Source organism: Podospora pseudoanserina, chromosome 6, assembly GCF_035222485.1.
Source record: "Podospora pseudoanserina strain CBS 124.78 chromosome 6, whole genome shotgun sequence".
NCBI classification, from domain to species: Eukaryota; Fungi; Ascomycota; class Sordariomycetes; order Sordariales; family Podosporaceae; genus Podospora; species Podospora pseudoanserina.
This window is the reverse complement of record NC_085925.1, coordinates 216591-242113: the sequence shown is the minus strand read 5'-3', so window position 1 is coordinate 242113 and position 25523 is coordinate 216591. Positions and strand designations below refer to the sequence as shown.

Genomic DNA, 25523 nt, shown 5'->3' with positions numbered 1-25523 from the left:
TACAACGCACCTCTCCATCTTTCCAAACTGTGTGTTTGTATTGTCGACAGGGATGCAGACCAACTCTCTCCAAGCCATGATAGTATGCTCTTGGTTGAAGCCGAGTTTCTCAAAGGGATGATGGCAGATGCGCCAACTCGGAACTCTAGCACCCGTCATACCCGTCTATTTCAGCGCGTGGTCGAACAACCTTCTCTGACAGCTGTTCCCATCGTTGGTAGAGCCGCGAGAACTGTCTTCGCATCGGAATAACATCAAAGGGGCCCCCCTATTTCCCAGTGTAAGTAAACTCATCCTATGAAAAAGCACCACAACCGCCGACTTTCCCAACGATTACCCTCATTTTTTATACTCAGAATTTGGCCCCGTCTCGGCGCTCGCAGCTTTCATCCACTGCTCTCCTCCAACATGCCCCTCGCCATCACCTTCCCACTTCCTTTCCTGGATCTTTTGCTCACTGCGTCCCCTCGCCCCCCGCCCCTCGCTTCTTGCCCCTCCTTCCCTTCTTTTCTTCTTTTCATCCTCCACTGCTGTTTTTTCTTGGTGCCCTAATCCGCAGCGAAGGGCCTCTTCTCTTCTGCCATCTTTTTATTTCTCTCGTTCATCATCCACCGCCTTTCATCCAATCCACGCCTCCTCAAACCTCCTTTCCCTCCAGCTTCCTGGCGACGAGAGTAATACAACCCCCATCAGGCCGTCGCCATGATTCAAAATCGACCTCGTCGGGTTGTAGTTCAGCAGAAGCGACGTGTGCTGGGAGAGCTGGACTCAAACCATGACCTCTGTCTCTCTCGTCACGGTCCCATGAAGCGCCGCCCCATCGTCCTAGAGCAAGAGAACAAGCTTGCTGTTTTGACCGGAGTGCAACGTGGAATTCACGGCATGAATGAGGTGGTGGTATTGACTAACTATCAGGGCAGCTTACCCGCAGCCTCGGCCGAAGTTACCCAGGCCCCAGGTTACACTCACCAACAGCCCCAGTTTCTGTCTCCTGTCACCCCGTCTCGCCAGGAGCCACTTGCGGAAGCTGAGGAAGTCGGTATGGAGCACTACCGAACTCAAGACCACGAGGTGGCAGTTCAAGAGGCTCGGGGCCAGTTTGAAGAGGAGCTAGAGGATGGGCCAGAGGGAGATTTGGACCAAGATGAGCCGGCGCCGGAGGACGACGACCCCGACGCCTATGGCTATAGAGAGCCTCGCGATGACGACACCTACTACAGCGAGGAATACATGGATGAAGACGACTTTGACGACGGGCAGGAGCAGGACGGTTCCGACCAGCCTCAGGAACCCCCATTTGACCCCACTGCTCTCGGATTGAAGGAGATCAACAACCTTGCGCATTTTGGAGTCAGCAGCCACAAGCCCGGAAATGGAGTTACCGAGCTCTTGAGCGACGATACAGACAAGTACTGGCAGTAAGTGAAACGCCCTTCATCGAAGACTCTGTGTCGCCGGCGGTTGCTGACTGGTCTTGTAGATCGGACGGCCAACAGCCTCACCTTCTCACGATGCATTTTGTGCGCCGTGTTGAGATCCGTGCCATCCGGTTCTACGTGGATTATAGCCAAGACGAGTCTTATACGCCTACCAATATTGTCTTCTATGCCGGGACAAGCCCTCATGATCTGATTCAGTTTGCCGAGATGCCTCTGGTGAACCCCGTAGGTTGGCAAGACGTTCCCATCAGCGATGCTGGCGGCGGCTATGATGGACACTCGTTGTGTTGCTGGGTGGTGCAGATGCACGTCAAAGAAAACCACCAAAATGGCAAAGACACCCACATCCGTGGCATCAAGATTTACGGCCTGGATGAGAACTTGGTGGGGGGAGCGGCGCTAGAAGACCTGCCCCGGGAACCCACCATCAATCTTGCCTCACGCCCTTCCAACCGAGCCACACTGCAAAGCTTGACCGTGGACGAGGAAAAGACTCTCCAGGAGCTTCTTGATTCTTTTGACCAACATCCGCCTTCTGGGGATGGGAGCTTCTCAAACTTCCCCGACTTTATGCGGGAGCCCGAGATTCGCTGAAGGATTTGTTTGTTACCAACACCACCTGCTGCCTCTATTGCATTTAAGGAGGTACGTTGTATGAGTATTGGCGGCTGGAGGAGTTTTGCATGTATATGGCGTTTGGTGGTCGACAAAATTTAGGGTCATTGGGTTGTGCAAGCATGGATGCTAGATAAGGTACCCGGCTGGCGTGTGGCATGTCAGGTTTTTCTTGTGATGGATGAACGCAATGGCCCTGTCGGCGGTACTAATAGCCAATAACTGGAAATGGTATATATTCTTGAAGTCACTCTTGATAAGTATAGAAAGGACTCTGCATTTACCTGTCTCCGCTTCCGTTTGCACCGATGTGAAATAAACAGCAGGAGGACCGCCACACATTTCACTCGACTTTTGGACGACCATGCATCAACGACGGCCTGCAAAGCCTGAATGACTTCTGATCCATCTTTCGAGGCCTATTCTACATCCGGTCCCTAAGAATGGAACAGTTTCTTAGCAGCCATGGGGTTGTACTTCTGCGTCCCTGAGCCACCGCGCTGATAAGAACATCAATGTGGCCATAAATGGACACAGCCTGGGAGGCGTCGAATTGGGTCTCAGACAAGGAGGCGGTCGCGTCGAGGTCCAACAGCGCGACATTCTCAGACTGGCGATGCCCAATGCGTGAGATGGTGTTATGGCCCGTGGCGATGGCTTTGTCTTCTCTCGCGGCGATCTCTTGCACAAGAGCTCAACTGATGCCAGCAGTGCTGCCTGTAACAAGCCAAACCTGGGGGGTCATGTTGATGGTAATTAGGGACAGACTGAACAGTCTTTCCCTAATTGTGCTTGACACGCTGCCCAGCCTTGCATTGTGACCCTGCTCATCGTGGCCTAGTAATCAGCAAGCAAACGCCGAAAACATCACAAGCACAAGAAGAGGCGGACTTGGAGGAAACGACAACAGATATCTGGGGTTGAGGTTCTCACGATCCGGGTTTCTCGCACATAAGAAAAGCAAGCGGCCCATAAACCCTGTCCCCCCACTACCCCACCCCCGCTGCACAAGCAGGAAGTACACTTGCATTGGCTGTGTCATCATCCGTACCTCGATAGCAACCGCATGAGAGCTCTGTGAGCATCAGAGAGCCGTTACTCAAGGTAGAGCGTGCCAGGCTATGTCCTCTTCACCTGGCGAGCCCCCAGAGGCTGGTTACCAACCCATGCGTCCGCGAGTATCGGCTTCGGCCCGCGTCCTGACAGCTTTCTTCTCCCAAGCACTCACCTCGTTCAAAGCCACCTCCTCGAAGCTCGAAGTTATCTGCACAGCATCACGGCAACCTGTCGGTACAAGCCAGAAGGATGACCAACCTGCAATCCCAAGCCCTCTCCCCCCTCGGGCTAGACCACGCACCCTGATTATCCTCGATTCGTCCTTCAACCCTCCAACACGGGCTCACCTGCGGATGGCCACATCCGCTATTCTCTCCGAGGGCCGGCCACCAACAACCACGAACCACAACGTGGAAAATGCCGTGGATGTAGGCGGCAGAGCCGAGACAACTAGGCTGCTATTGTTGCTCTCAATCAACAACGCTGACAAAGCGCCCAAACCTGCCCCTTTTCATCAACGCCTTGGATTGATGTGGGCCTTTGCACAAGATGTCCAGGCTTGGCTACAGCAGCAAGCCAACACAGCAATCGATGTCGACATTGGGCTATCAACCTTGCCATTCTTCCACGAGAAGAGCGAGGCGATTGACCAGGTCGGGTTTTACCAACGGGGTGCACCAGAGGTCAAGATGGGGCAGGTCATGTTGGTGGGCTATGACACGTTGATACGGGTGTTCAATCCAAAGTATTACGGCCCGGTGGCGGCCCCTCCGCCTGGTACGCCGCTGGACACGAGTGTGCCGACAGCAGCGGAGAACAAGCAAGAGAAGCCCAGGACGCCTATGCAAAAGGCTCTTGGGCCATTGTTTCAAAGGGCGAGGCTGAGGGTGACGATGCGGACAGATGATGAGTGGGGTGGGAAGGACGAGCAGCTGAAGTATCTGCAAGACCTGGTACAGGATGATGACGGGGAAGAGGGGGGAGGTCATGGACTGGGAAGGATAAGCGGGAGCAAGGAATGGGCGGAGAGGATCGAGATGGTCGAGGGAAGAGAGGCGGGGACTGAGGTGGTCAGTAGTACCTATGCACGGGATGCTGCCAGGGAGGGCAACAGGGAGAGGTTGGATAAGATGGTTAGTGACGGAGTAAAGTGGTGGATTGAAGAGGAGGGCTTGTATCGGGAATAGATTGCTGAGATGCCTTGTCCAACAAAATTCAATGGTGCCATATTGAGCGTTGTCACGTACAAAAATTGGAAAACTCTTCTCCAGCGCGAGAAATTTTGGCGGTCTGAGTCGGCAAAACGATTTGCGGTCCATTCTGTCCCACTTGATGCCCGAATTTTTGCAGGGTGGAGAGAATGGTCTGTGCGAGCGAGTGCAAATTTGCATGCGTGCACTGGCCACCGGTAATGGGTATAAATTGAGTGCTCTCCTCCCTCCATTTCGATTTAGCTTTTTCTTTTTTTCTTCATGTCGACAATACTTCAGAGAATCATTTCTATAGTAGTCGTCCTCTTTTGTGTTCCCTAAAGGAGCCACAGATCCCACCCGGGTTGATGAACGATATCCTCGGCGCCCAACAGTGAGGAGCCTTTTTTTATACTCTCGACCTGCCTGCAAAGGTGGCGGTCGCTGGCCTTTGTGCTGCGGCTGTATAGAGAGTGGCGATGATCTGTACCCCGATTTCTCAAGGTCTTGCCTTCGGGCGCTTGGACGGGGTGGGTGTCGATGGAAGTCTGACCGGCCATATTTCTCTTTTTTCATTGTGCCCCTGGGCTTGCTCAGGACGCGAGGAAGAAAGTCGTGCTATTTATATGCATGTATTGATTGAATGTTGACGAGACAAATCATGCTTGGTGAGCGAGAATTATTGTCTACAGTGTTTACCACACATGCCAACCCCCTAACTTTTGTGGATCACTGAAAGGTATTGGAGCTGCGTAATCTTTCGGGAAAGATAGTTCATACCAGGAGAGGTTAAAGTTGTAGGTATGGTAGGTCGTCATGTCGTCGCGATTGGGTGGATAGGCAAAGGACTTTAAATATGTCGATTGATGCTGCCAAATAATCCGCGTGATACGGAGATTGAGCATTGAACGTTGCTGCTGGTTGAACGGAAGAATTGTATGTCTGAGGATGATTGGCATGGTGTATTCGGAAGGAATTCCACCGGCTGAGTTATGTATTCTCACGGCCCAGTTGGAATCTTAGGAATGGCAAAACTGACTTGCACACTACCTCTGGCTATCACGGGAAAGATCTGGCAGGTAGGCTATGTCGAACGTGCTGGAGGTGCTGTTAAGTGAAAATGGGAGGCAAACGAAGAGGTGGGATCACTGTGAAGGAGTGCTGTGGTAGAGGTAAGTGATATGGTCGACATTCTTGTAAGTAAACAAATACTCTCAAACGCCCATGCTATCCATCAGTAAAGCTAGTTGAGGTATCTGCCCGTCTGAGAAGGCGAGAGAGGCCTTTCAGAACCATCTCTGTGTTCCATAGCATATCCAAAGACGTGTTGAAGAGTTGCAGGTCGCCACATGCAGCTGTCATCAAACAGCTACCCCCATTGGCAAGGTGACATCGAGACTGCGCAGAAAAGAGGATTAACCATAACATGGTTGTGAACGACGACGTGGGTGTACACCGGTATGCAGAAAAGCTTAAGTGTTGTTGAGGTTGGCTCGTGGCGGAAGAATGGAGCGAGACAACGGTTGCTCTGCCGAAACCCAGAGCGTTGCAAGCGACATGTCCCCAGGGTCTGAGAGACACTGGAGTGGGTCTGGAGGTCACCACAGTGTGAAAGGCGGGAGGTTCTACTTGAAACTTGGCGAACTACGGAGGGTGTATTCTCAAGCTATCTATATACTGAATTTTCTATTCCGAGATGATTCGGGGGCCTTCCCCTGTCATGATTCCGTAGTTCGAGCTCGAGAGGGCAAAGAGAGGTAGCCATAAATGATCTGAAATACAAGAGAGATTTCCCCGAAGACTCTTGGTCGATGAAATGAATAATTAGGTATCTAGTTGGTTATCATTGCAAACACGCTCCTGGTCTTGTTGGATGCCAAGCTATGGGCTTTGGCAGTGGATCCGTGCGAGTGGCCACGGAGCTGAGACGGGTTTCTGGATTGGAGACATCAGAGAAATAAAATCTGGCCGGATCGCCTGTCCACGCTCACTTCCAAGCATCCATAACCGCTCGCTGGAACCGACAAACTTGCACCGCGCATCTCCATACGCAGTCACATCTGTCACAATGGGTCTCAGTCCACAAATGTAGGCACCGTCGCACCGGCGCCGGCCCTGCGCCCATTGTTTCGTTCTGCCAGCTAACCTGTTGCTTTCCAGCACCAACCTGATCATCATCCTCGGGATGATGCAGGTCGCCAAGAAGATTCCCTTCGAAGACGAGTCTGTTCTCAACCTCTGCCGCGCCGGCTACATTGCCAGCAACCTGATCATTCTGAGCATCTACCTCTACATCCAGAACACCATCAATAAGAAGAAGGGTGCGTCGCCCCGTCTTTCCCGTTCCTCCCCGTCCTCCCCGTTCTCTCCGTGTTGCGCCTCCGCGAGACCCAGACTAACATGCGTCCTTGTTTTCTACAGATCTTACCACGCTCAAGTATGTCGAACCCGCGCCAATGGGCTCCAGCGAGGAGGGCAAGCTCGTCACCACTACGGTCCAGGCCTACGACCTCGCCCAGCTCAAGAACTTGATGCGCTCCCAGATGATGGGTGTCCTGATGATGGGTGTGATGCACCTGTACTTCAAATACACCAATCCCCTCCTCATCCAGAGCATCATCCCTCTCAAGGGCGCCCTCGAGGCCAACCTCACCAAGATCCACGTCTGGGGCCAGCCCGCATCTGGTGATCTCAAGCGCCCATTCAAGCAGGCTGCCGGCTTCATGAGCGGTCTCCAGAACGGCTCCGCCCAGAGCGACAAGAAGGCTGTCGAGTCGGCCGAACGTGCCGGCCGTGGTGGCGCCAAGGAGGAGTAGAGTACTTTACAAAATGTATGGTCCTGGATGGATGGGTCCCGTTGGCTGCGCGCGCTTTGGCGGGGTTTTCTTGATAAGAAAGTTCCCTTGCGGGGGGCGCCTCGTTGTGATAGATTTTTTTGGGGGGAAATGGATGGCGGGTCGGCTGGATCAGCAATTATTAGCGGAGGGGGGCGTGGTGTTCTTGGTTTTGCTTTTCAATAATCAAGTGCGTTCGTCAATCGACTTTGCTCATGGTTGTTTCTACGGCTTTCTATGGATATTCTTTGTTCAGTGCATGGAGTGTCCCGTCTTCCTGTGTGTAAAAATTGTCGAGTAATTAATGGACCTGAAAGTATTTGGGGGTGGTGGCCAGTCCCCGTCCCGCGCAGCAACCTACGCGTCATAGCCATCCCGCCGATGGGAGTGGTCGGTGGCGGTCCTTGCGTCGCTTTGAGCATCCCCCAGCTTCCAGCTCAGGCAGGTTGCTCTCACCTCAACACGATGCTTCCATGATCAAGAGCAGACACCATTTCTCTACCTGCTATCAGATAACGACATGATCAATCGAAACAGCAACGGCTCCCGAAGAACACCAAACCACATTTTTGTTCGCCATGGATAAGCCAGCAACCCCACCAAGAGAGGCTGCGACAACCACAACCATCCCCAGACGGCCACAATCTCCACCAACACCTGAAATCACCCGTCGCATCGTAGGTTACTTCCATCTCCGCAATTCCGAGTGATATTAAGGTACCGCCATGGATGCTCACCTCGCGCGCTGATTGCAGGAAGAAAACCGCTTGCGCGCCAAAGCCATTCGTGAGCAGCGCGACGCCGAGCTCCGTGCCTCCGATGTACAACAGACAGATGGATCAACGACAACCGCCGCCCCGGCTGGGAAGAAACGGCCATACGGGTCGATATCGCGAGCCGAAGTGCCGGCCACAAACCGGGATGCGCGTACGAGTCCGGCCAAGGAAGGAGAGGGCCTGCAGCCAGTCTCGCGCAAATTTACGAAATATGTCGACTACAACTTTAGCGCCATGACAGATACAAAGGGCGGCTTCCTGAGCATCGAAGATGACCCTTGGAACAAGAGCATGTCTGCCGGCGTACCAGGCAAGCCCGAGGCGGAGCAGAAGCCGGCGAATATGACTGCTGCCGAGTGGGAAAGGCTGCAGCTGATCAAGAAACTGCAGAGAAACAAGTCGGGACCTTTCGAGCCCGGGCTGAGTGTGCTGGCAGATGAAAATACGAGAAAACGATGCAGGGAATGCAAGACTGTCGAGATCGACTTTGTCTGGGAAGAAGTGTTCGGGTGTGCTGTCTGCAACGGGTGCAAGCAAAAGTTTCCCGAAAGGTACAGCTTGTTAACCAAGACGGAGTGCAAAGAGGATTACTTGTTGACGGATCGTGAGTCCATCACAGGGGTGTCCTGATCATGGTGCTGTGCTGCTAACATGATGTTCCTGCGAAGCCGAGTTGAGAGATCCCGAGCTGCTACCGCACCTGTCCAAGCCAAATCCCCACAAGTCACACTGGCATGACATGATGCTGTTTCTACGATACCAGGTCGAGGAGTATGCCATCAACCAGAAATGGGGCTCAGCAGAGGCACTCGACGCCGAATTCGAGAAGCGAGAGCAAGATAAAAAAAGGAGGAAGGAGGCCAAGTTTAAAGAAAAGCTGTTGGACCTGAAGCGCAAGACCAGGACCGAGGCTTTCAGGAGGAACAATGCCAAAGGGGACAGCAACGGCTCGGGCTCGGGCCCTGGAAAAGCAGCCAGGTTTGGAGATGCGATTGGGGATCGAGGGAAACATGCCCATGAGTGGGGGAGGACCGTGGAGAATGCGGAGGGGATGACGGTCAAGACATGTTTGACTTGCGGCTCACAGGTGGAGGTAATGGAGTTTTGATGCCTGTACTCTCTCTCTCTATGTATGATAAGACATAAAGAACATGGGAGACATTGTCGAAATCAATAGTCCCACAAATGGAAGTTATACACATACAGCAGTTGCATAGCACAAAATAGCAGCCTCTGATTGGCCCAATCCCACGGCACCCTCGTGGAGCCATTCGAGCTCCCTCAGCGGGAGAGGCAAGTGGCCCGTGTGTCGTTGACTTCTGGCCAACCAACCAGCCAGCGACCATCGCACCGACTTGAAGCCAGCCAGGCACAGGCGACAAACAGTATCAGCAAGACAGAACCGATTCTTTGTACCGACTAGTGCTTTTGTTATATGGACAGCTAGCTAATTAATACCTCCATCTCTCTTCAACTCTCACCTCCACCGCTTCTTCGCCCGCAGTCACGGCATCTCGTGGTTCGCTCGCTCTGCTGCCACCATGGGCACCAATGGAGGGAGTGGCATGGGCGCGCACGAAGTCGGAGGCATGATGGGCTCTAACCACCCCCCTGCCACTGAGTACACACTGCAAGGTCCGCATGTCTTTCTCACCAACTCCCTCCTGATGTGGTGGTTGCTTGCTAACCGCTGCCGCAGGTGTTATGCGCTTTCTGCAGACCGAATGGCACCGACACGAACGCGATCGCAATGCCTGGGAAATCGAGAGGCAGGAGATGAAGAGCAGGATAGCTGGTCTCGAGGGCCAGGCCAGGAGAGCCGACGCGACCCAGAACACCTTGAAGAAATATGTTTCCATTTTGGAAAAGAAGGTCAAGCAGCAGTTGGCACAGTCAAAGGAGGGTGTCGACCCCTCACAGCCCAAACCTCTAGATCGGGCTGCTTTACTGAAGGAGAAGCTTGCTCGTAAGTCTATGGCACGTCTGCTGGCATCTTATTCTTGCGGAATGGCTGACACAGGCTGGCGATGCAGCTTCAGGTGACCCCACGGTGCCCAGCACGCTCGCAGCCGACCTCGCCGATGAAGAGAACCAGCGCAACGAGCTGAGGACCTTCCTTGACCAGTGTCAGGCTGAATTTACCTACCTCATGGTTACACCTGCTAATCCCATGCCGCCGAGAGACTCGCCCCCCCTTCCTGTGATGGAAGACTTGCGGGAAACCGATGCGTTTGGTCAGCAAGTTATGGACCCGGTTTACCAACAGCAGGGACTTTCACAACAGCAGCAACAGGCTCACGTTCGTGAGCTTCTGACCCACCAAGCTAGAAACGCGGCGCCTCTAGCCCACCGTGGTCAGGGCGCACCTGGTCCAAGCAACTATCCCGTCAAGCAATTTGATTTACAGTCTGCCCCCATGATGCGTACATCAAATGCCGAGCAGTCATCGGCCATGTATGGGAATGCTGGCGAATGGATTGGCCAGATACCTATCCACGCAAAGCCTCCGGCGGAATCGGGCCAGGAGCCGGCCTTGCAGCCCAAGCACCCCAATCGAGCGGAGGACAGAGGAGAGCCTTCCGAGAAGCGCGGCGGGCTCAAGTCAGACAGTTGGGATTTTAATGATAGCAACTTTCCCGATCCCACTGCCCCCAACGCGCCACCACCACCACTACAACAACAACAACAACAACAACAACAACAGCAGCAGCAGCCTCATCAGGCGTCTCCCAATCGACCGGATACCGATGTGTTTCCCGCCGCTGAAAACATCCCGAAATCCCCCAACCGCGGTGCTCTGTCTCATAGAAGAAAGAGTTCGAGCTCCATGGGCCGGAGGAGAAGTGCGGACCACGAGCTTTCGCTGAACTCTATGAGCCAGAAAACAGAAAACACCAACTTCAAGCTCAAGTTTGGACTGAGAGGCCACCTGGACACCGTTCGTACTGTGATCTTTTCTGGAGGCGGGAGTCCTGGCGAGCCCGAGATCTGCACCGCCGGAGACGACGGGACGATCAAGCGATTCCACATCCCGGATCGTCATCCGGGGCATCCCGGCGCTGGTGTCGGCGACCTCGACGTGACTGCCGATTTCACACACCGCGGTCACAGTAATGCTGTTCTCTCTCTGACATCGTGGTCACCATCGCCCAACTTCTCTACGGGCGGGCGTGCGCAAGGCGATGGATGGATCTTTTCGGGAGGTCAGGATGCCACCATCCGAGTGTGGGAAAGAGGACGTGTCGACCCCAAAGCCACTATGGATGCGCACGCGGATGCTGTCTGGGCCCTCTGCGTACTTCCCGCCAACCTTGGCTCCGTCTTTGGCCAAAACACTACCCATGGCTCACCGGACCGCATCCTCCTCGTCTCAGGCTCAGCTGATGGTACGGTCAAGCTGTGGGCAGTCAGTGCACCACCTCAGCTCACCTCACCGCAGCCCAGCACGGGACGGAGGGGTCCTGGCGGTCGCACACGAGGCAACTCGATGAGTTCCGGCTCCAGCTTCCCGAACTCGCCCCAGCCGACAACCGCCTCCAACTCCCCCTTCCACTACTCGCTGATACACTCCATCCCCCGTCCCGATGGCAAGGCCAGTCCAACCAAGATCACACCCCTGAGCTCCAACGGAGAGACATTTGTGGTGAGTTACTCGGATGCTGCCATCATCGTTTACGACACCCGGACTGGAGAGCCCACTGGGACCATGGCCAGTCTAGAAACCTATGATGGAACCATCGCTACCAGTGTCAACGCGGTGGTGGCCACGGTCGTTGGGCTTGATCAGCCCCAAGGCCTGGGCGAGGAGGAGAGCGGCGGCGGCGGCGGACCAACAGGAGGTGGGCGCGCTATGGCCGGATCGGGTGTGGAAGGTGTCATTATTTCAGGACACGAAGATTGCTATGTGAGATTCTTCGACGCCAATAGCGGTAAGTTTCACAACGGCCACCAGCGCCTTGGCCATTTTCCCTTGCTAACCCAGTCACCCAGGTCAATGCACCTACAATATGGTTGCCCATCCCGCTTCCATCTCCGGTCTCTCCCTCAGCCCCGACGGTCGGGAGTTAGTGAGCACCGGTCATGACGGCTCCCTGCGGTTCTGGTCCTTGGAAACACGTTCCTGCACACAAGAAATTACGAGCCATAGGGTGATGCGCGGTGAGGGTGTTTGTTCTGTTGTGTGGAGTCAGGACGGCCGCTGGGTTGTGAGTGGCGGCGGCGACGGTGTGGTCAAGGTGTTTGCGCGGTAGAACCAGCAGATGTACCGTCGCGGCCACGACCAGAGACTTTCGAGGTCAGAGGGTCGACACAATGCCACCGTCCACGCCCAATATAATGCGCTGGGAGTGACGGTGCCTCGCCACTCCCGTGATCTGCCTCCGCCATCCCCCAGACCACCAAGCTCAAGCCTCTTTGGCACGCCAGCCACCTCGTCATTTCGCCGCTTCTTGGATGGATCAGGCCCTTGATGTGAGGGATCAGTCGCTCTTTTGCTGTTACCATTGAGTGTTTTTGCTGGGGTTCACAGAAGATACCAGGAGTTTGGTTTAGTTCACGGCGAAAAAGGGCGTTGTTGTCTCGACAATGTGGCGGGTGTTCTCTCTTTTTTTCTTGTTTTCCTTTTCTTTTGCAAAGCATGAATAATTACTCAACCAAGCATTGAGAATAATTGGCTTGGAATATCTCTTAAGTTGGTAGAGAAGAAAGAAGAACAGCGAGGGTCACCCCCTAACAGTTAGCGGCAGCGGAGGCGCGTTGTAAACATTTACCACGATCATTGTACTCTGTTCTTCATGGAGATGCGATTGTACGATAAGCGACAGAAAAGGTGCATCGGCTGGTTTGTCTCTGGTCATGAAACGATGGGGTTAGTACAGAAGGAGAGAAATGCATTCCCCATTTCCCTCTAACCTATTGTTTACCCCTGCTGTAGATTTGAAGACACCATGGACGTTGCTGGGAGGTTTGGCGGCAAGCGTTGACAATGTGTGGGTCAAAGATATACCAAGTGAACATCCAGCTGGGCTACTGTGCTGCTATAGAAGGGAAACCTGTTTCTTTCTTATACATACATGCTTGAGCAGCACGTGGTTGCCACGTTTCATGACAGTGGATGGCATCACACCTGCACGCGTGCAACGTTGATTGAGGTAGGATCAAAACTTCACATTCCATTGCAAACCCCGGTATCTACCAATGTTTCCATTTCGGAGAGCAGAGTCAAGTCGGGTCAACATGAACTGGGGCGATCCTCGTTCATGGTTGGGGACTTTTACCGTTCTGGCTTGCGGGCAAAACTAATCGAGCAAATTTAGGCAAAAGACCTTGATGCCTGGCGTCTTGGGCCAGTGTCTGAAGAAAGGAGACAAGGAGCATCTCCTGACTGAAGCATGTGAAGACCTGACAAAGTCAAAGGAAATATAAGGGAGCTCAATGTCCATCGCTCGCAGAAATAGGTACCGAACCTCCCAGTTCAGCCTTTCCAGCTTAGGAAGGAAGACATCAGCACCGTGTTTATATAGATTAAACTGGTTGCTTGGCGCTTTTCGACCACGGCATCATGCTCGCCGCATGAACACAATGTGGGCAAAGCGAAGATTTGGGCTGTCCCCTGGTCCTGTCGACATTACTGGTGGGTCAAGCCACGACCAGCTACTGACTTGAAAAATTTAAATCGATGAACACACAGATATTCTGGAATGAGCCAGGCTCAAATTCCGGCGGTACATGTAATCAAACTACACACAATGGGGCACACCAGGGCAAGGAATGATTCACCACAAATTACAAGACGAGTGAGGAGGGGGAATAAAAGTAATACTATGTTTGTGTAAACTGATGCCGACTCCGCTCTGCTGGCGTGCTTAACCACCCAACCAGACCACTCTTTTCAAAACAATGATGAACATGTAGAGTTTTCAAACAAGTCCATGGTCTTGGTCCTGTTCTCTTGAACACTAGGAAATCGCTGTCATTGCGTGAGATTAAGCCTTGATGGCGACATCGCCCATCGGCATGGCCTTGAGCCCTGGTTGATGATATCATTAGCATTCATCTCTCTCAGACGTTTGTAAAGGGGTTGGGGATGAAAACTTACAGCCGTCGACGGGCTCGGGAGCCTGCTGCTTGATGTTGCAAGCGTTGTAAACCTCGGGAGGCTGGTAAGTAAGACCAGCAGCAGGGCAAGCACGGTTGAGGTTGCAGCCCTTGTCCATGGCACGCTGAAGAGTGTCGCCTTCCCAGCCGAAGACGTAGTCACCGTGAGCGGCAGATCCGCCGAGGTTCATGCTGTAGACAAAGGCAGGGCCCGAGGTGGGCCACATGTTCTTATCACTGAAGTTGGTCACGTTCCACATCAGCTCGTACATGAGCTGAGGAAGCTTGACGGGATGGCTGGATGGGCAGGCGCCGCCGCCAGTGGCACCAGAGCCCTGGCCGTAGGCGACGTGGGATTTGTGGTCGGGGGTGTCAAGGTTCTTGCCGTCCCAGCAGTGGGGGAAGATGATGGTCTGGCGGATCATCTTGCAGCGCGGCTCCTGAGGGATGCCGACGGTATCAGAGCCAGTGCAGGGAGCACCGCCGATGAAGTTGCCCTCGTTGGTCGATGTCCAGCAGCGATGGCAGATGTTGGCCTTGGAAACCTTGCTGTCCTCGGTGTTGGCCGCGTTACCGGCAAGCATGCGGAAGCCCTAGATGCCAGTCTTGTCAGTGATACAAATCCCTGGGCCCACGAGCACAGAACGTACAGGTCTGAAGGCGGTGGTCTTGCCGCTGGGAATATAGTAGATGTCGAGACCACCCTTGTTGATGAGCTGACCCTGGGGACCGCCGTTGCCGACTTGGGGAACGCGGTGATACGATCCGTTCTTGTGCTTGAAAAACATGACGGCCGTCCAGTAGTTGGACAGATCCTGGGGGAACGAGCAGGATGTGCAGGTCGATCTCTTGACCAAGTCATACTCGACTGGCTCCATGGTCAGGTTGAAGGAGTTACCACCAACGATCTGGTGAAGATGGGGAGTGTAGCGGACGCCGGGGTTGACGAGAGGATCGACACGGTCGACAACGAGCTGGGAGCAGGCGAACCGCAACATGTTCTGAGCGGCAACTCCGTTGGCCAGCAGCGCAAAGGCCGCGGTGAGGGTAGACCACGAATGCATATTGTCCCTTTGTTGATCCTTTGATCTGTCCCCCTTGTGTGCTGGTGTCTTGTCGTTGGGTGCAGGTGGCGGCTTGATCTCTTGCGAGGCTTCACCAGAGGAAGGTCTTACGCTCCTGGAGGAGAAAAAATGGAAAGTAGTATTCGTCGGTGACGAGAAAAGGAGAGGAGAGGCTCTCCAGCCAAAGCAGGGCCGGCTGGGACTCTTTTATTTCTGATTTCCAGCCATGTCTGTTTGCTTGCTTTGGGCACGATGGCGTCGATGGCCCCGTCTCGACCGGGTAGAGTCTCTTCGAACTCTTTCAGGCTCCCGGCAAGTACTAACTGCCGATACTACAGAACTTGTTCTATGTTCTCTGATCATTTGGGTATAATATGAGTGATTGGTGGAGAAAGATTCGAGCTGTTATTGGACCCCTTGCCGTATTCGTCCACAATTGCCGGAGCTCCGGAATTGATGTCTTGTTGTTTGTGAAGGCTCTGTATACAGCCGGGTAAAATCAGGTGCAGCCGCCCCCTTCTCCCACGTTGATTATCCAAGGTCACGCTGCTCACACGCAGCCGCCCTCGCTTGGTGTTGGGTACATTAAGAACCAGACAAGTGACGTATGGGAGGGCAGAACCAAACATTTCTAAATGGGGTTTGGGAATATAACGTGAAATACATCTGGGGTAAACATGGAGATGATAGGGAAAAGTGGGTGGGCACCATTTTCTGGGGTGCGGGGAAACTTGTCCATTCGTTCATTCTCTCGTCTGTTCTGGGCCGCTTCGGGCCTTCCTGGCGTCAAGTAATCAAACACATGGTATGTATATATGCCATGTGCTGCGGCGGGCGAGGCGGCAAGTCGCTGTCAACCGACAACCGAGCAGTCACACCCTTCCATGTTCTGCCCCACAAGCCACGTTCTCTTCCTTCCCTTAGTTTTATCCTTTGGGGGGTTTGTCTGGATGCCTGTGCTACTCAATCTTCGGTTTCTTCCGACCAGGCCATCCGGGAAAACCGAGGTGCAGGAGGATGGCAGGCCATCCGCGCATCGAAATTCTGGGCATTTAGCTGGTTCAACAGGAAAGAAAAGAAACTGCCGCTTTGTTCTCTGTGTTTTGTCTGTTGCCAATGGGGGGATATTAGTTACCCAGGCACTGCCACGGTACCAAGTTGTCAATTCTCGAGGGCAAACTCCACAGCCATCTAGACTTCTATGGAACCCCAGTGATATATGCAAATGAGCCCAAGCTGGGCATGACATTCATCCTCGAAGAAATGGATAGACCGCCACTGTTACTGCGGACCCAACGGCTGGTCGCTGGGTTCTGGGTCCCGAGTCGCTCTTTGCACAATGAGCTCGGTGCCCAAGTCTTTGAATTCCCCACGTGGCTTTTGATTTAATGTCTCACAGCTTGTCAGACTCACGTCCTAGTCTCGCCGGAAGACTGCCCGTGTAAGCGAGCAGTCAACACTTTCTCCCACGTGGCAAAGTTGCTACTGGAAGATTCGGGGACCAGTTCTAGTTCCATTTACTCTTGCTCATAAACTACTGAGTTATGATGACTGCCGATCAGATGACGAAATGTATGCAGATAGAATCATGAAGAAACGTTTGCCTGGAAACCAGCAGAAGCCAGCATCAGGTAGATCCGCTCACCGTGTTAAGATTTTCTCTTTCCCTCATGGCCTCTTTCACTGCTTCCAACACCAATTCATGAACCCTTTGTGGTGCCGCCAGGAAGCCGAAATTTTGGCCCAACAGCCTCCCCTGGGTCAAATCGATATCTTTCCCATCAACATCCGTAATTTTGCCACCAACCTCCTTAAAAAGAAGCATGGCACCCGCATGATCCCATATTTTTGCCTTTCTCTCTCTCTTTTTGTATACCCATATCGTGGTGTTTGCTAGGCCAAGCGCAAGGCACACCCATCGATTTACCCACCCGAGAAGGTCGTTCCCCGGAAAGTCCATGCCCAGTCTTTCAGCTACCCTTTCATGCATCGTGTCAACTCCCGAGTCTAGACTCTGCCAGCAGGTCACACTCTTCAGTTCCTCGATTGCCGTGACTTGGCCTGCATGTTGAGGGACCCGTCTCGGCTTTTCGTCGTCTGTCTTGTTGAACAATGGTTCGACGAAAACCCCATGGCCTTTGACACAGTATATCACTGCCCCTTTCCCTGTTTTGTCCACAGACGCGTCATTTATCACCGTTGCTTCCCCCATGGCTCCCAGCGTCCAGTCCAAGAGCGGACAAGCAACCACACTCATGACTTCCTCCCTGCCCCGCCAACCTTCCCCTTCTGCCAACAAGGCAATATTGATGGCATATTGCTGCCCCTTGAGGAATGTCTTGGTGCCATCAATGGGATCAAATACCCACGTCCTTCCTTTCCCCTCGCCTTTGCAGAGGTCAATGACATCACACACATGATTCTCGTCTCTTGCCTCCCAGCCTTTTGCGACTTTTAACACGGCCGCAACCTTTTGCAGCAGTCGAGGGTCTTTCCTTAGCTCGTCTGCCGATTCCTCACCCACTAGCCCATCGTCGGGGAATGCCTTACTGAGGGTGCCAGCCAGAAGGGCCTGAATGGCAAAGTCGGCCACAGTAACGGGGCTGAAGTCGCTTTTTGTTACCGAATCAACCTCGCTTTTCTGGTGAGTGAGAAGGAACCCAGATAAGACGGTCCGGCTGATCAAGGCAGCTTGGCGAGCTAGCCCAAGTGCGAGATTGAGTTCGTGGCGGAGTGGCGAATCCATTTTTTGAGCGAGCATGTGTGTGAGTGAGGATATGTCGTGACTCGAAAGAGGGGAATGTTTGCAAGACACCCCCTTATATGTGGGACCGACCCACTTTCCCAGACATAACACGAGGAACTGCATCAAAAAATAAGAAGGGCCTTGACCATGTCGAGACATATTGGTCTTTACCTTATGGTATATATTTGAAGTCAATCAACGAGTATTCTGCCTCCAAGGCCTCCTCCTACTAATGATTAAAAGCTCATTGCCAAGCTTTCAAGGCTACCGAATTTCAAGGCTTGTTAACCGTGACATGAGTGGCCCAACCTTCTTTGAACATCCCCTTGCTGAGTAGCTGGCAGTCCCTATATTTTGTTGAAAACCCCTTCACGTGATACCAATGTAGAGAGAAAAAGGAACAGCCAACCTCATATTAGGTGACTAGCCCGGTAATTGCCCGACGCCTGAATAATTGGAGAACTCACAACGGTCTATCTACACAAGGACTCCAACACCAAGAGTCAAGGTATCCGCATATTTGATGAGAATGATGGAAATAAGCCAAGCCGCCAATATCTCGCTCCCAGCAAATAGAAGTACTCATACTTCATAACCATGAACAGCATTCTTGCTTGTGATCCCGATCCTATTTTTTTTTGCCCCCATTTTCATGTCTCTTGGCTTGAACTGCGACAGCCAAATTCATTCGCGCCCCGGTCCCATCATCAACCGTTATCACCACCCATCATATCATGCCCAGAAAAGTTTGTCGCTGGTGGAAGGATGGTGTGATCATACAGCCCTTGAAGTGCGTTCTTGAATCGTCTTTCTCGCAGCAGCCCACCCAAACCAAAGACAAACACAAACCACAAGAAAAGAAACATCGAGGCAAAAGACATATATTAAAGTAGACCGAATAAGTCAAACCAACAGTAACAGGAACCCAAATGCAGCTTTGCTGAAATAACATGGACCAAGTCAAACTTTTGTTATTTTCAACGACAACCTGTAGAAGATTTGTGCGCCACCATCCCCCCACCGGCGCTCATCACCATCTGGTCACCACATCATGCTGACATATGCAATGTGGTGTCCATTGTCAGGGACACACCTATATGCATCAAGAAAGGGTAGAAAAAGGGGCGTGGATAGTCACACCTGAGTGTGCCGTCTATTAGATGAGTTCCTTTTGCTTTTTCGTATGCCATAGCACCGGTTTTGTGCTCTTCTTGGCGGGCCGCACATTGAGTCGAAACAAGTAGTCAAGTGCCCTGCCCACCAAGCAAAGGGGTGGTGTAGCTTTGCCGTAGCCATCTAGGACGTGACGTCGTAACAACCATAACATTCATAAAACAAGTGGTTGGTGGGGCAAACCCAGGACGCTTTGCGTCAGGGGAAAAGCCTTGGTGGGCGTCCAAGGAACCAAGGCAGCTCAAAGAAAAAGTGATCCTGGAATGCTGCCTTGCGGAGGTTTGCCTAATGCCAATCAAAAGATTGGCACAAAATTGGTCGCCCAGATGAGGTGTATAAAGTCTTCTCTGTATACCCAATTCGTTCATTTTCCCGTCTCTTTTCGTATTTCCATCGTCGTTCATTATCGGGAGAGCATAGCACAAAGGCTCGAAGGAGCGGCAACGTCGCCAATCATCATGGAGCTTGGGTACGAACCATGAACAGTTGAGGGAGGTCGAGGGAAAAAAAAAGAGGAAAACCAGAGTCTTGGAAGGGCGGAAGACGTGCTTCTGAAACAATATTACAAGGCGTATGCTCGGCGGAGGCAGCAAGGGCGAAGAAATGACTCTGTGCGGTTGTTGCGAGTGTATGTGTAGATGCGGATAGTTGTCTTTTTTTTTTTGTTTTGCTGTTTTGCTGTTTTGCTTTGGTGTGTTGCAGGTCGCAATGATGGCGCCCATCCGTCCGTATTCCAACAAATTATTTTAATCCAACAGCCGTGGCAGCTATTCAACCCACACGAACTTTGCTCAATCGATTTTTTCCAATGCCATCAGTAAAGGGGAGGCGAGGGTGGAAACACGAGAACTCTCTGACCAGCCTGAAGCGGCGGCCCAGGAAGAAAATGGGAAGGATAGCGAATGTGAGGTAATTGTTGGGCCTGCGGTCGGCTCTGCTGTGCGGGCAAGCCGGAGGGATACGACGCCCGGTTGGCTCGTTCCAGATCAGCACGCCGAACATACACACAACTGGCAGGTGCACGATTCCGCTCCTATTGGAACCTGGCCGCGGAAGTGGTTGCTGAACGCACCGCGGTATCTGAAGACTCTGCAATAAAAAGTTAGTCAATGTGGTGTTCAAAGAGCTGGCCAGCAAAGATCACGTACCGCTTCCCCGTTGCATGTGGCCATTGGCCCGGCCGCGGGCAGCAAAACCGGCCATGCCTTCACCCCAATCTCCATTTGGGCCCAGTGGCTGACGTTCGGGAATGCTGCGGGTGCTGGACCCGTTCATCACGGGCCGCTGGCTCCCGATGGCGCCAGGTGCGTCCCGAGGGCGCAGTCTGTTGCTGCCAAAGTTCTCGCTCAATGTCATGCCACTGAGGTCCGGGATCAACATGGAGGGATCATTGTTGGAGTTGGTACCCGGAGTCGTGGGTGTGGTCAATGAGCTGTTCTGACCGGCAAGATTGGCGCTGTACTCTCCGTACTGAGCTACACTGCCAGCTTGAGGAAACCCTGTCGAGGACAGGGAAGGGCTGGGCGTGTACGAACGCAGGTCGGCAAACGACTTGACACCGCGGAGCGCATTTAGTCCACCATCTGGGCTGTCCGGAAGCTCCAATGTCGGGCCATGACGGCTAGAGCGGCCCATGGTGGCATAGTGGCCTGGTCCACTGTTCCGAGTCTCAGCAAAGTCGATGGTAGCAGCACGGCTTAGACCACGGCGGTGGGCATCGGCCGACACACCCGGCAGGTTGTGCACGAGGGACGCAGGTGGCGCAGACTCTTTGAGAACGTGCAGCTGTCTCTGCGGCCCCTCGCCAACCGAGCGATGCTCCAACCCCATATTGTGCGCGAGAATGTGGACGGTTCGGCGCTGATGCGGTGTAATGGTAGAGGGGAAAACCAGGATTTCACGGTTGGGATCGTTGCGGAACAGGGTAAGCTCCGTGTAGAACTGCAGAGTGTCTGGATTGTTGAGGTCCACATCCCCTGCAATGGATGCTGGGTTAGCTGATGCCGAGAGCTTCATTGTTGATTTTGTCGTGGACTTACGCAGCGGCGAAGTGCGGGATCGGGTGCTGTGGGCGGCATTTAGAGAGTGCATCGAGGACTGGTGTTGCAGTGTTAGGGGCTGGTGCTGCTCCTCTAACTGGCCTCTCTTCTCCCGCTTCTCGCGTTCGATCCTCTCCCTTTCGTGCTCTGGCAGCATCTTCTTGTACTCCACTCTCAGCTTGCGGCCCTGAACCTCGTATCCGTTCAGCTGCTCAATGACAGTCTGTGTGTCGAGAGGGCTCTGGAAGTTGGCAAAGGCCAGTCCCCGGAAAATGCCGTTGTCAAAGTGGTAGTTGAAGGCATATGGCTGGGGTAGTCCCAGGTCCGACATGATGGATGTGAGCATTTCCTTGCGAACATTGAACGGGATGTTCTTGATGACAATGGCGGTCGGAATCAGGTCGCTAGACATGGACTTGGCATCGTGACGAGGGTCGTACATGCCATTCGCGAAGCCATGCCGCTCGGAGCCATAGCCATCACCACTAATCATCCCCATGCTCTGGTTGTTAAAGTTGGCCATGGCCGAATACTGTGTTGAAGGGGTGTTGAGGGCTTGACTCCCCAGACCTTGCTCGCCGCTCATGGTCCATTCCTGTGGAAACAAAAAAGCAAAGTCAGTAAAAAAGATCACAATATCTAGCTGCGCGTGCGGGATGTGGCTGATGAGTTGGACGAACCGTGGGCAGAGCTGCTCTGCGAGAGGCACTCGGCCGAAGCCTGCTGTCGCCCATTGCTCCGTTCACCGTGTTGGCACCGTTGTACGCCCATGCCTGGGCATTGCCAATATAGTTGTCGGTCGGGAAGCCTGGTGTTGGTGGTGCTCTGTGTTGTTGTTGCTGTTGTCTGAAAGAGTTGCTTTCGTAGGGGTTGAAGCGGTCCTCGGCAGGAAATAGAGAGGCAGACCCCTGGGTGAAGGAGTCTATCTGGTGGCGCTGCTGAGGTCGCATGGCGCTTGGGAGTCCGGAGACGGTGTTGAAGCCCGTCCTGGACGAGATGGGGGAGGACCGTGTTGGCTGCTGCGCATAGCCGCTGTAGTAGCCCGACTGTTCGCTCATTTTTGCCCGAAGACTAGCAATCGCGACAGTTAGCGCGAAGATCCAGCAAGACAGAAGCCAAGCTTGGGAAAAGGTGACGTTTGCGAGACAGCGGGATCGAGGCTCGGCCTCATGCGGCACACGATGGGAATGGGACGGCGTCGGGCTCTGACACTGCGAGTCGAGAGACCCAGCGTGGCTCGGGGCGGTCGATCGGATCGGTTCGCTCGACGGACGGTGCGAAGGGTGAAGAAGGGGATAGCCGAAGACCGAAAAGCCAAAAAGGCTGCAGAGTTTTGCAGGTGGAGTTTTTGGTGTGGTTTTGGGCGGTGATTTTGTGGTTCGCAATGACACGGGCGAGGTGATGGTAAAGACTCGATCGTCCGTCGGGACGATGGGAGGGGGGGGGGAAAAACTCGTGAAAAGCAAATCGCTCTCTCTCACCCACTTTCGTCTGGTCTCCCTCCCTCTCTCTCAAAAATCCCCACAGTGCGGCGGGCAGCAGCGGAATAGCGGACAGACAGCCAGACAGCAGCGAGCAGGGCTAGTTCAGAGACAGAGGCACCTAGAGAGGCAAAAGTGGAACAGAGACAGACGACAATAGACAGGGCAAGAAGACGGCGACAGCAGTGGAAGCGTAACTCGAAGAAAAAAGGGAACGGGAAAGGTCTATGTCATCACGTCGTCTGCTGGCGGTGGTAGTCGTAGGTTTCGCTGGGTTGACCAAACCGAAAAAAGATTGGAGAACGGCGGATTGGGTTGGAGGAGGAGATGGAGAGGCGACCCGAGATGGTGGCAGCTGCGCTTGTCAGAAAAGTCAACTCGGACGCTGTTGCTGGGGACCTCTTTTTCTGTGGCGGTTAATGCAGAAAACAGGCGATCCAGAGGGTGGGGAGGCAGTCGGCCACAAAATAGTCCCAAGAGGCTAAAAAGGGTGAAGAGACCAGGCCAGCGGGAGGGAGCGAGAATGGATACAATCGTCCCGCCTTTTTATGGCCCCACCACATCCAGCGTGCCAAGCGCAAGCTCGTCCCCATGGCTTGCACCTTCTTCATTTTCCCCCCTTCCAGGTTGGATTCATTCAGATTGTCTTCTCTTTCCCCCCCATGCCAGATGCCCATCTCTATCCACTCCCGTCGCCATTTTTTGTTGCTTCTTTCTCTCGTATAAGATGTGCGTTGCCGCCCTCCCCGCCGTCAAGTTCCAGGTTCTGCCGCCCGGCTCCTGAATGGATGGATGCTTCTGTCAGAGCGTCTTGTGGCCCTGCCATTGGCTCCCCAGTGCTCGTCATTGGATGCAAGGCAACAAAGCCCTTCCACTGGTCGAGAGCCTGTATGGGCGTGCCTCCTATCCTCGATGTTTTATGCCCGGGGCATCCATGGCCGTCACATGATGCCTCCCACGCCGACCGACTCCCTCCCGTCCTCTTTCTCCCCTGTGTGCCTGTCAACACTCAACAAGGGGGCTGATCTCGGAGCTGAACCCGGCAGAATAAAAGAACCCCTTTTCTCCTGATTCTAGCGCTGGCCGTTACTTGCGGGGCCGCTGGAGTCGTCATCTCGGAAGGGTCCCGCAGTGTTTGCTTGTGGGTATCGTCTACAGTGTATCCCGACGCTTGGATCTACTGTGCAAGCCGACGCCAGCTCTCCTAATCTCGCCAACACGACCCTGATGCCGACCACCGCCGACTGACACCTCTGGCCGTTGTGACCTCATCTCATCTCACCGTGACGTGGGTTCACTTTGCAAGCTGCCACCCTGTCAGGGACTGAGCCAGATGGCGGCCGAGAGGCCATCGTCACACACATGGTTGCAAGTAACCTTGTGTCTGCGACTGGCCATCCGAAAATAGCATTGTATTAGTGCCTGCCGCCGCTGTCAAAGACAAGTCCTAAGTGTTTTCTTGAAAGAAGTCTTTGACTCTTTGTTCTTTCAGCGCCGGGCATCTAGATTCTAACGTGGTGTAGGTAGTGGTGTCGATGCTCTGATACAGCTGGGCCAAGTGTCGACACAAAGAGGCCATGCAGTATTTTTGGAATCAGCCAAAACTAGAATGTTGTTGTCTCTGTTGTTCAAAGTCATGGCCATTTCTTTGATCCACGGCGTGTCAAGTAGCGGGTGCGGCTCCCGTTTTCAAACCAGAGCTGGAAACCAACCTAAGCCAGAACCTCACTTGTTACTTCCATTTTGTCTTGACACTGAAAAACTAATAGGCCTAGCATCTCTCCTGTCAAGCCCACGCCCACCGATTTCACGAACTAGTGCTTGTCTCAAATCAAAGACGATGATTGAAATGCTCCCAGCAATCCTCCCGCCCACCTCTCCTCGAATACCCTCACCACCAGTCACCAACTTCATCACTTCCCTTCCTCCCCCTCCAAGCCCCCAAAGATGGAAATGGCACTGTCACAACTGCGGCGCCAAGTACTGTATTGCCACCACTCGCCGCTGCCTGGCTTGCTCGCATTACTTCTGCACCACTCTCACCTCTCCCGTCGTCAAGCCCAACCCCAATTCTAAGCGCCCGAAGCAGCTTCAAAAGCGACGGGGCAACCGAACCTGTGCCTCCACGTTTGACTATTCTGGCTGGGCGCGTTACAGCTCCTGGCGTCGCCTGGCCTTGTCTTCTCCCTCGTCTTCAACTTCCTGCACACCGGCAAAGCTGGCGGCGGAATCTTATGTTACCTTTCAGCCCACCCCGCTGTCTTTTTTCTCCCCTGCCTCGGATGACGATGATGAAGACGGCGCTGAAATGGAAAAGGTACAGTGGTTCCCCATCAAGACATCTAGTCACAGGCAAAGGGTCGTCCTGGCCAAAGAACGCCTGTACGTCAACAAAAAGCACGACTGCTTCTTGCACTGCGACTACCCTTCCGAGTGCCGGCATATGATCTTTGAGGCTTATGAACAGGGAAGGGTAACGTTGACGAGACAACGAAAATGGTTACAGGTGGGAAGCTGTTGATCCGGGTCCCGAGCCCGAGAAGAAAGACACCGATACGGTAATGACATTGTTCTGAAAGCATCCAGCTCAAGACAGGCGAAGTAAGTGGCGATCTAGACCAGCCGAGACGGCTAACGGGAGCAGGGTACAATGCCATGATGCTGCTGTCGGAGTCAGCATAGCACAGCAACTAAAAGAGGATGGAATCACCTAAATGGTACAAATTACCTATATATTACCCTCCAGACGTCGTCAACCCTAGCATAAAGACACATGAGCAAAGAAATTTTGACCAATAACAGACATTCACATAGCAGTGACAAATGAAATACTGACAGGGGCGTAGTAAAAGCATCCATCTGGCACCACGTGGACCCCAGGGTCCTGGTTTCGCTACCTAAGATAACCTCTCCTCACCATTATCCTGCTCTGTATTGTTGTAGCATATCGAGGTGTTGCTCAAGCGCGCGCGCGCGCATGTGTGTATGCAGGACCAAAGGATCAGCACCGTTTC

General features: G+C 53.4%; 10 protein-coding genes across 10 annotated transcripts; 6 read left to right on the top strand and 4 right to left on the bottom strand.

The window, feature by feature from the left end:
- The first annotated feature begins 19 nt into the window (after positions 1-19).
- Positions 20-2343, top strand: QC764_611820 (uncharacterized protein). Its single transcript, XM_062949658.1, has 2 exons — positions 20-1418; positions 1481-2343. Exons 1-2 carry the CDS (start codon positions 703-705, stop codon positions 2031-2033), a joined length of 1269 nt encoding a protein of 422 aa, XP_062797078.1. The 5' UTR covers positions 20-702; the 3' UTR covers positions 2034-2343.
- An 832-nt stretch (positions 2344-3175) lies between these two features.
- On the top strand, positions 3176-4297 carry QC764_611810 (uncharacterized protein; the record flags this gene model as incomplete). Its single annotated transcript, XM_062949657.1, has 1 exon — positions 3176-4297. One exon carries the CDS (start codon positions 3176-3178, stop codon positions 4295-4297), a length of 1122 nt encoding a protein of 373 aa, XP_062797077.1.
- Positions 4298-6049: 1752 nt separating this feature from the next.
- Positions 6050-7116, top strand: PHO88 (phosphate transporter (Pho88); the record flags this gene model as incomplete). Its single annotated transcript, XM_062949656.1, has 3 exons — positions 6050-6388; positions 6461-6621; positions 6722-7116. The coding sequence occupies exons 1-3, from the start codon at positions 6174-6176 to the stop codon at positions 7114-7116; spliced, it is 771 nt and encodes a 256-aa protein (XP_062797076.1). The 5' UTR covers positions 6050-6173.
- Positions 7117-7712: 596 nt separating this feature from the next.
- Positions 7713-9018, top strand: RAD14 (DNA repair protein rad14; the record flags this gene model as incomplete). The annotated part of the gene is made up of 3 exons (XM_062949655.1): positions 7713-7811; positions 7890-8514; positions 8579-9018. The coding sequence occupies 3 exons, from the start codon at positions 7713-7715 to the stop codon at positions 9016-9018; spliced, it is 1164 nt and encodes a 387-aa protein (XP_062797075.1).
- A 433-nt stretch (positions 9019-9451) lies between these two features.
- ADI1_1 (1,2-dihydroxy-3-keto-5-methylthiopentene dioxygenase) lies at positions 9452-12897 on the top strand (the record flags this gene model as incomplete). The annotated part of the gene is made up of 4 exons (XM_062949654.1): positions 9452-9545; positions 9610-9876; positions 9944-11839; positions 11901-12897. The coding sequence occupies 4 exons, from the start codon at positions 9452-9454 to the stop codon at positions 12158-12160; spliced, it is 2517 nt and encodes an 838-aa protein (XP_062797074.1). The 3' UTR covers positions 12161-12897.
- Positions 12898-13702: 805 nt separating this feature from the next.
- On the bottom strand, positions 13703-15823 carry QC764_611760 (uncharacterized protein). The gene is made up of 3 exons (XM_062949653.1): positions 14657-15823; positions 14008-14599; positions 13703-13938 (listed from the first exon to the last, which is right to left on the bottom strand). Exons 1-3 carry the CDS (start codon positions 15068-15070, stop codon positions 13895-13897), a joined length of 1050 nt encoding a protein of 349 aa, XP_062797073.1. The 5' UTR covers positions 15071-15823; the 3' UTR covers positions 13703-13894.
- Positions 15824-16697: 874 nt separating this feature from the next.
- QC764_611750 (uncharacterized protein) lies at positions 16698-17982 on the bottom strand (the record flags this gene model as incomplete). The annotated part of the gene is made up of 1 exon (XM_062949652.1): positions 16698-17982. Exon 1 carries the CDS (start codon positions 17973-17975, stop codon positions 16698-16700), a length of 1278 nt encoding a protein of 425 aa, XP_062797072.1. The 5' UTR covers positions 17976-17982.
- A 202-nt stretch (positions 17983-18184) lies between these two features.
- Positions 18185-23591, bottom strand: PIN4 (Peptidyl-prolyl cis-trans isomerase pin4). Its single transcript, XM_062949651.1, has 4 exons — positions 21709-23591; positions 21029-21623; positions 20138-20965; positions 18185-20078 (listed from the first exon to the last, which is right to left on the bottom strand). Exons 1-4 carry the CDS (start codon positions 22084-22086, stop codon positions 20023-20025), a joined length of 1857 nt encoding a protein of 618 aa, XP_062797071.1. The 5' UTR covers positions 22087-23591; the 3' UTR covers positions 18185-20022.
- Positions 23592-24118: 527 nt separating this feature from the next.
- On the top strand, positions 24119-24585 carry QC764_0088360 (uncharacterized protein; the record flags this gene model as incomplete). Its single annotated transcript, XM_062940900.1, has 2 exons — positions 24119-24183; positions 24411-24585. The coding sequence occupies 2 exons, from the start codon at positions 24119-24121 to the stop codon at positions 24583-24585; spliced, it is 240 nt and encodes a 79-aa protein (XP_062797070.1).
- A 225-nt stretch (positions 24586-24810) lies between these two features.
- QC764_0088350 (uncharacterized protein) lies at positions 24811-25368 on the bottom strand (the record flags this gene model as incomplete). Its single annotated transcript, XM_062940899.1, has 2 exons — positions 24811-25170; positions 25346-25368. The coding sequence occupies 2 exons, from the start codon at positions 25366-25368 to the stop codon at positions 24897-24899; spliced, it is 297 nt and encodes a 98-aa protein (XP_062797069.1). The 3' UTR covers positions 24811-24896.
- Positions 25369-25523: the final 155 nt, after the last annotated feature.

Excerpts from the sequence above, each read along its gene's own strand:
- QC764_611820 (XM_062949658.1), top strand. The coding sequence starts at position 703 with ATGATTCAAAATCGACCTCGTCGGGTTGTAGTTCAGCAGAAGCGACGT. Across the intron at positions 1,419-1,480 it reads GATACAGACAAGTACTGGCA|ATCGGACGGCCAACAGCCTC; the intron begins GTAAGTGAAACG and ends CTGGTCTTGTAG.
- QC764_611760 (XM_062949653.1), bottom strand. The coding sequence starts at position 15,070 with ATGCATTCGTGGTCTACCCTCACCGCGGCCTTTGCGCTGCTGGCCAAC. Across the intron at positions 14,600-14,656 it reads AGACCACCGCCTTCAGACCT|GGCTTCCGCATGCTTGCCGG; the intron begins GTACGTTCTGTG and ends ACTGGCATCTAG. Across the intron at positions 13,939-14,007 it reads TCCCGAGCCCGTCGACGGCT|GGCTCAAGGCCATGCCGATG; the intron begins GTAAGTTTTCAT and ends ATCATCAACCAG.
- PIN4 (XM_062949651.1), bottom strand. The coding sequence starts at position 22,086 with ATGAGCGAACAGTCGGGCTACTACAGCGGCTATGCGCAGCAGCCAACA. Across the intron at positions 21,624-21,708 it reads GCAGAGCAGCTCTGCCCACG|GAATGGACCATGAGCGGCGA; the intron begins GTTCGTCCAACT and ends TTGTTTCCACAG. Across the intron at positions 20,079-20,137 it reads CCACATGCAACGGGGAAGCG|AGTCTTCAGATACCGCGGTG; the intron begins GTACGTGATCTT and ends TTTTTATTGCAG.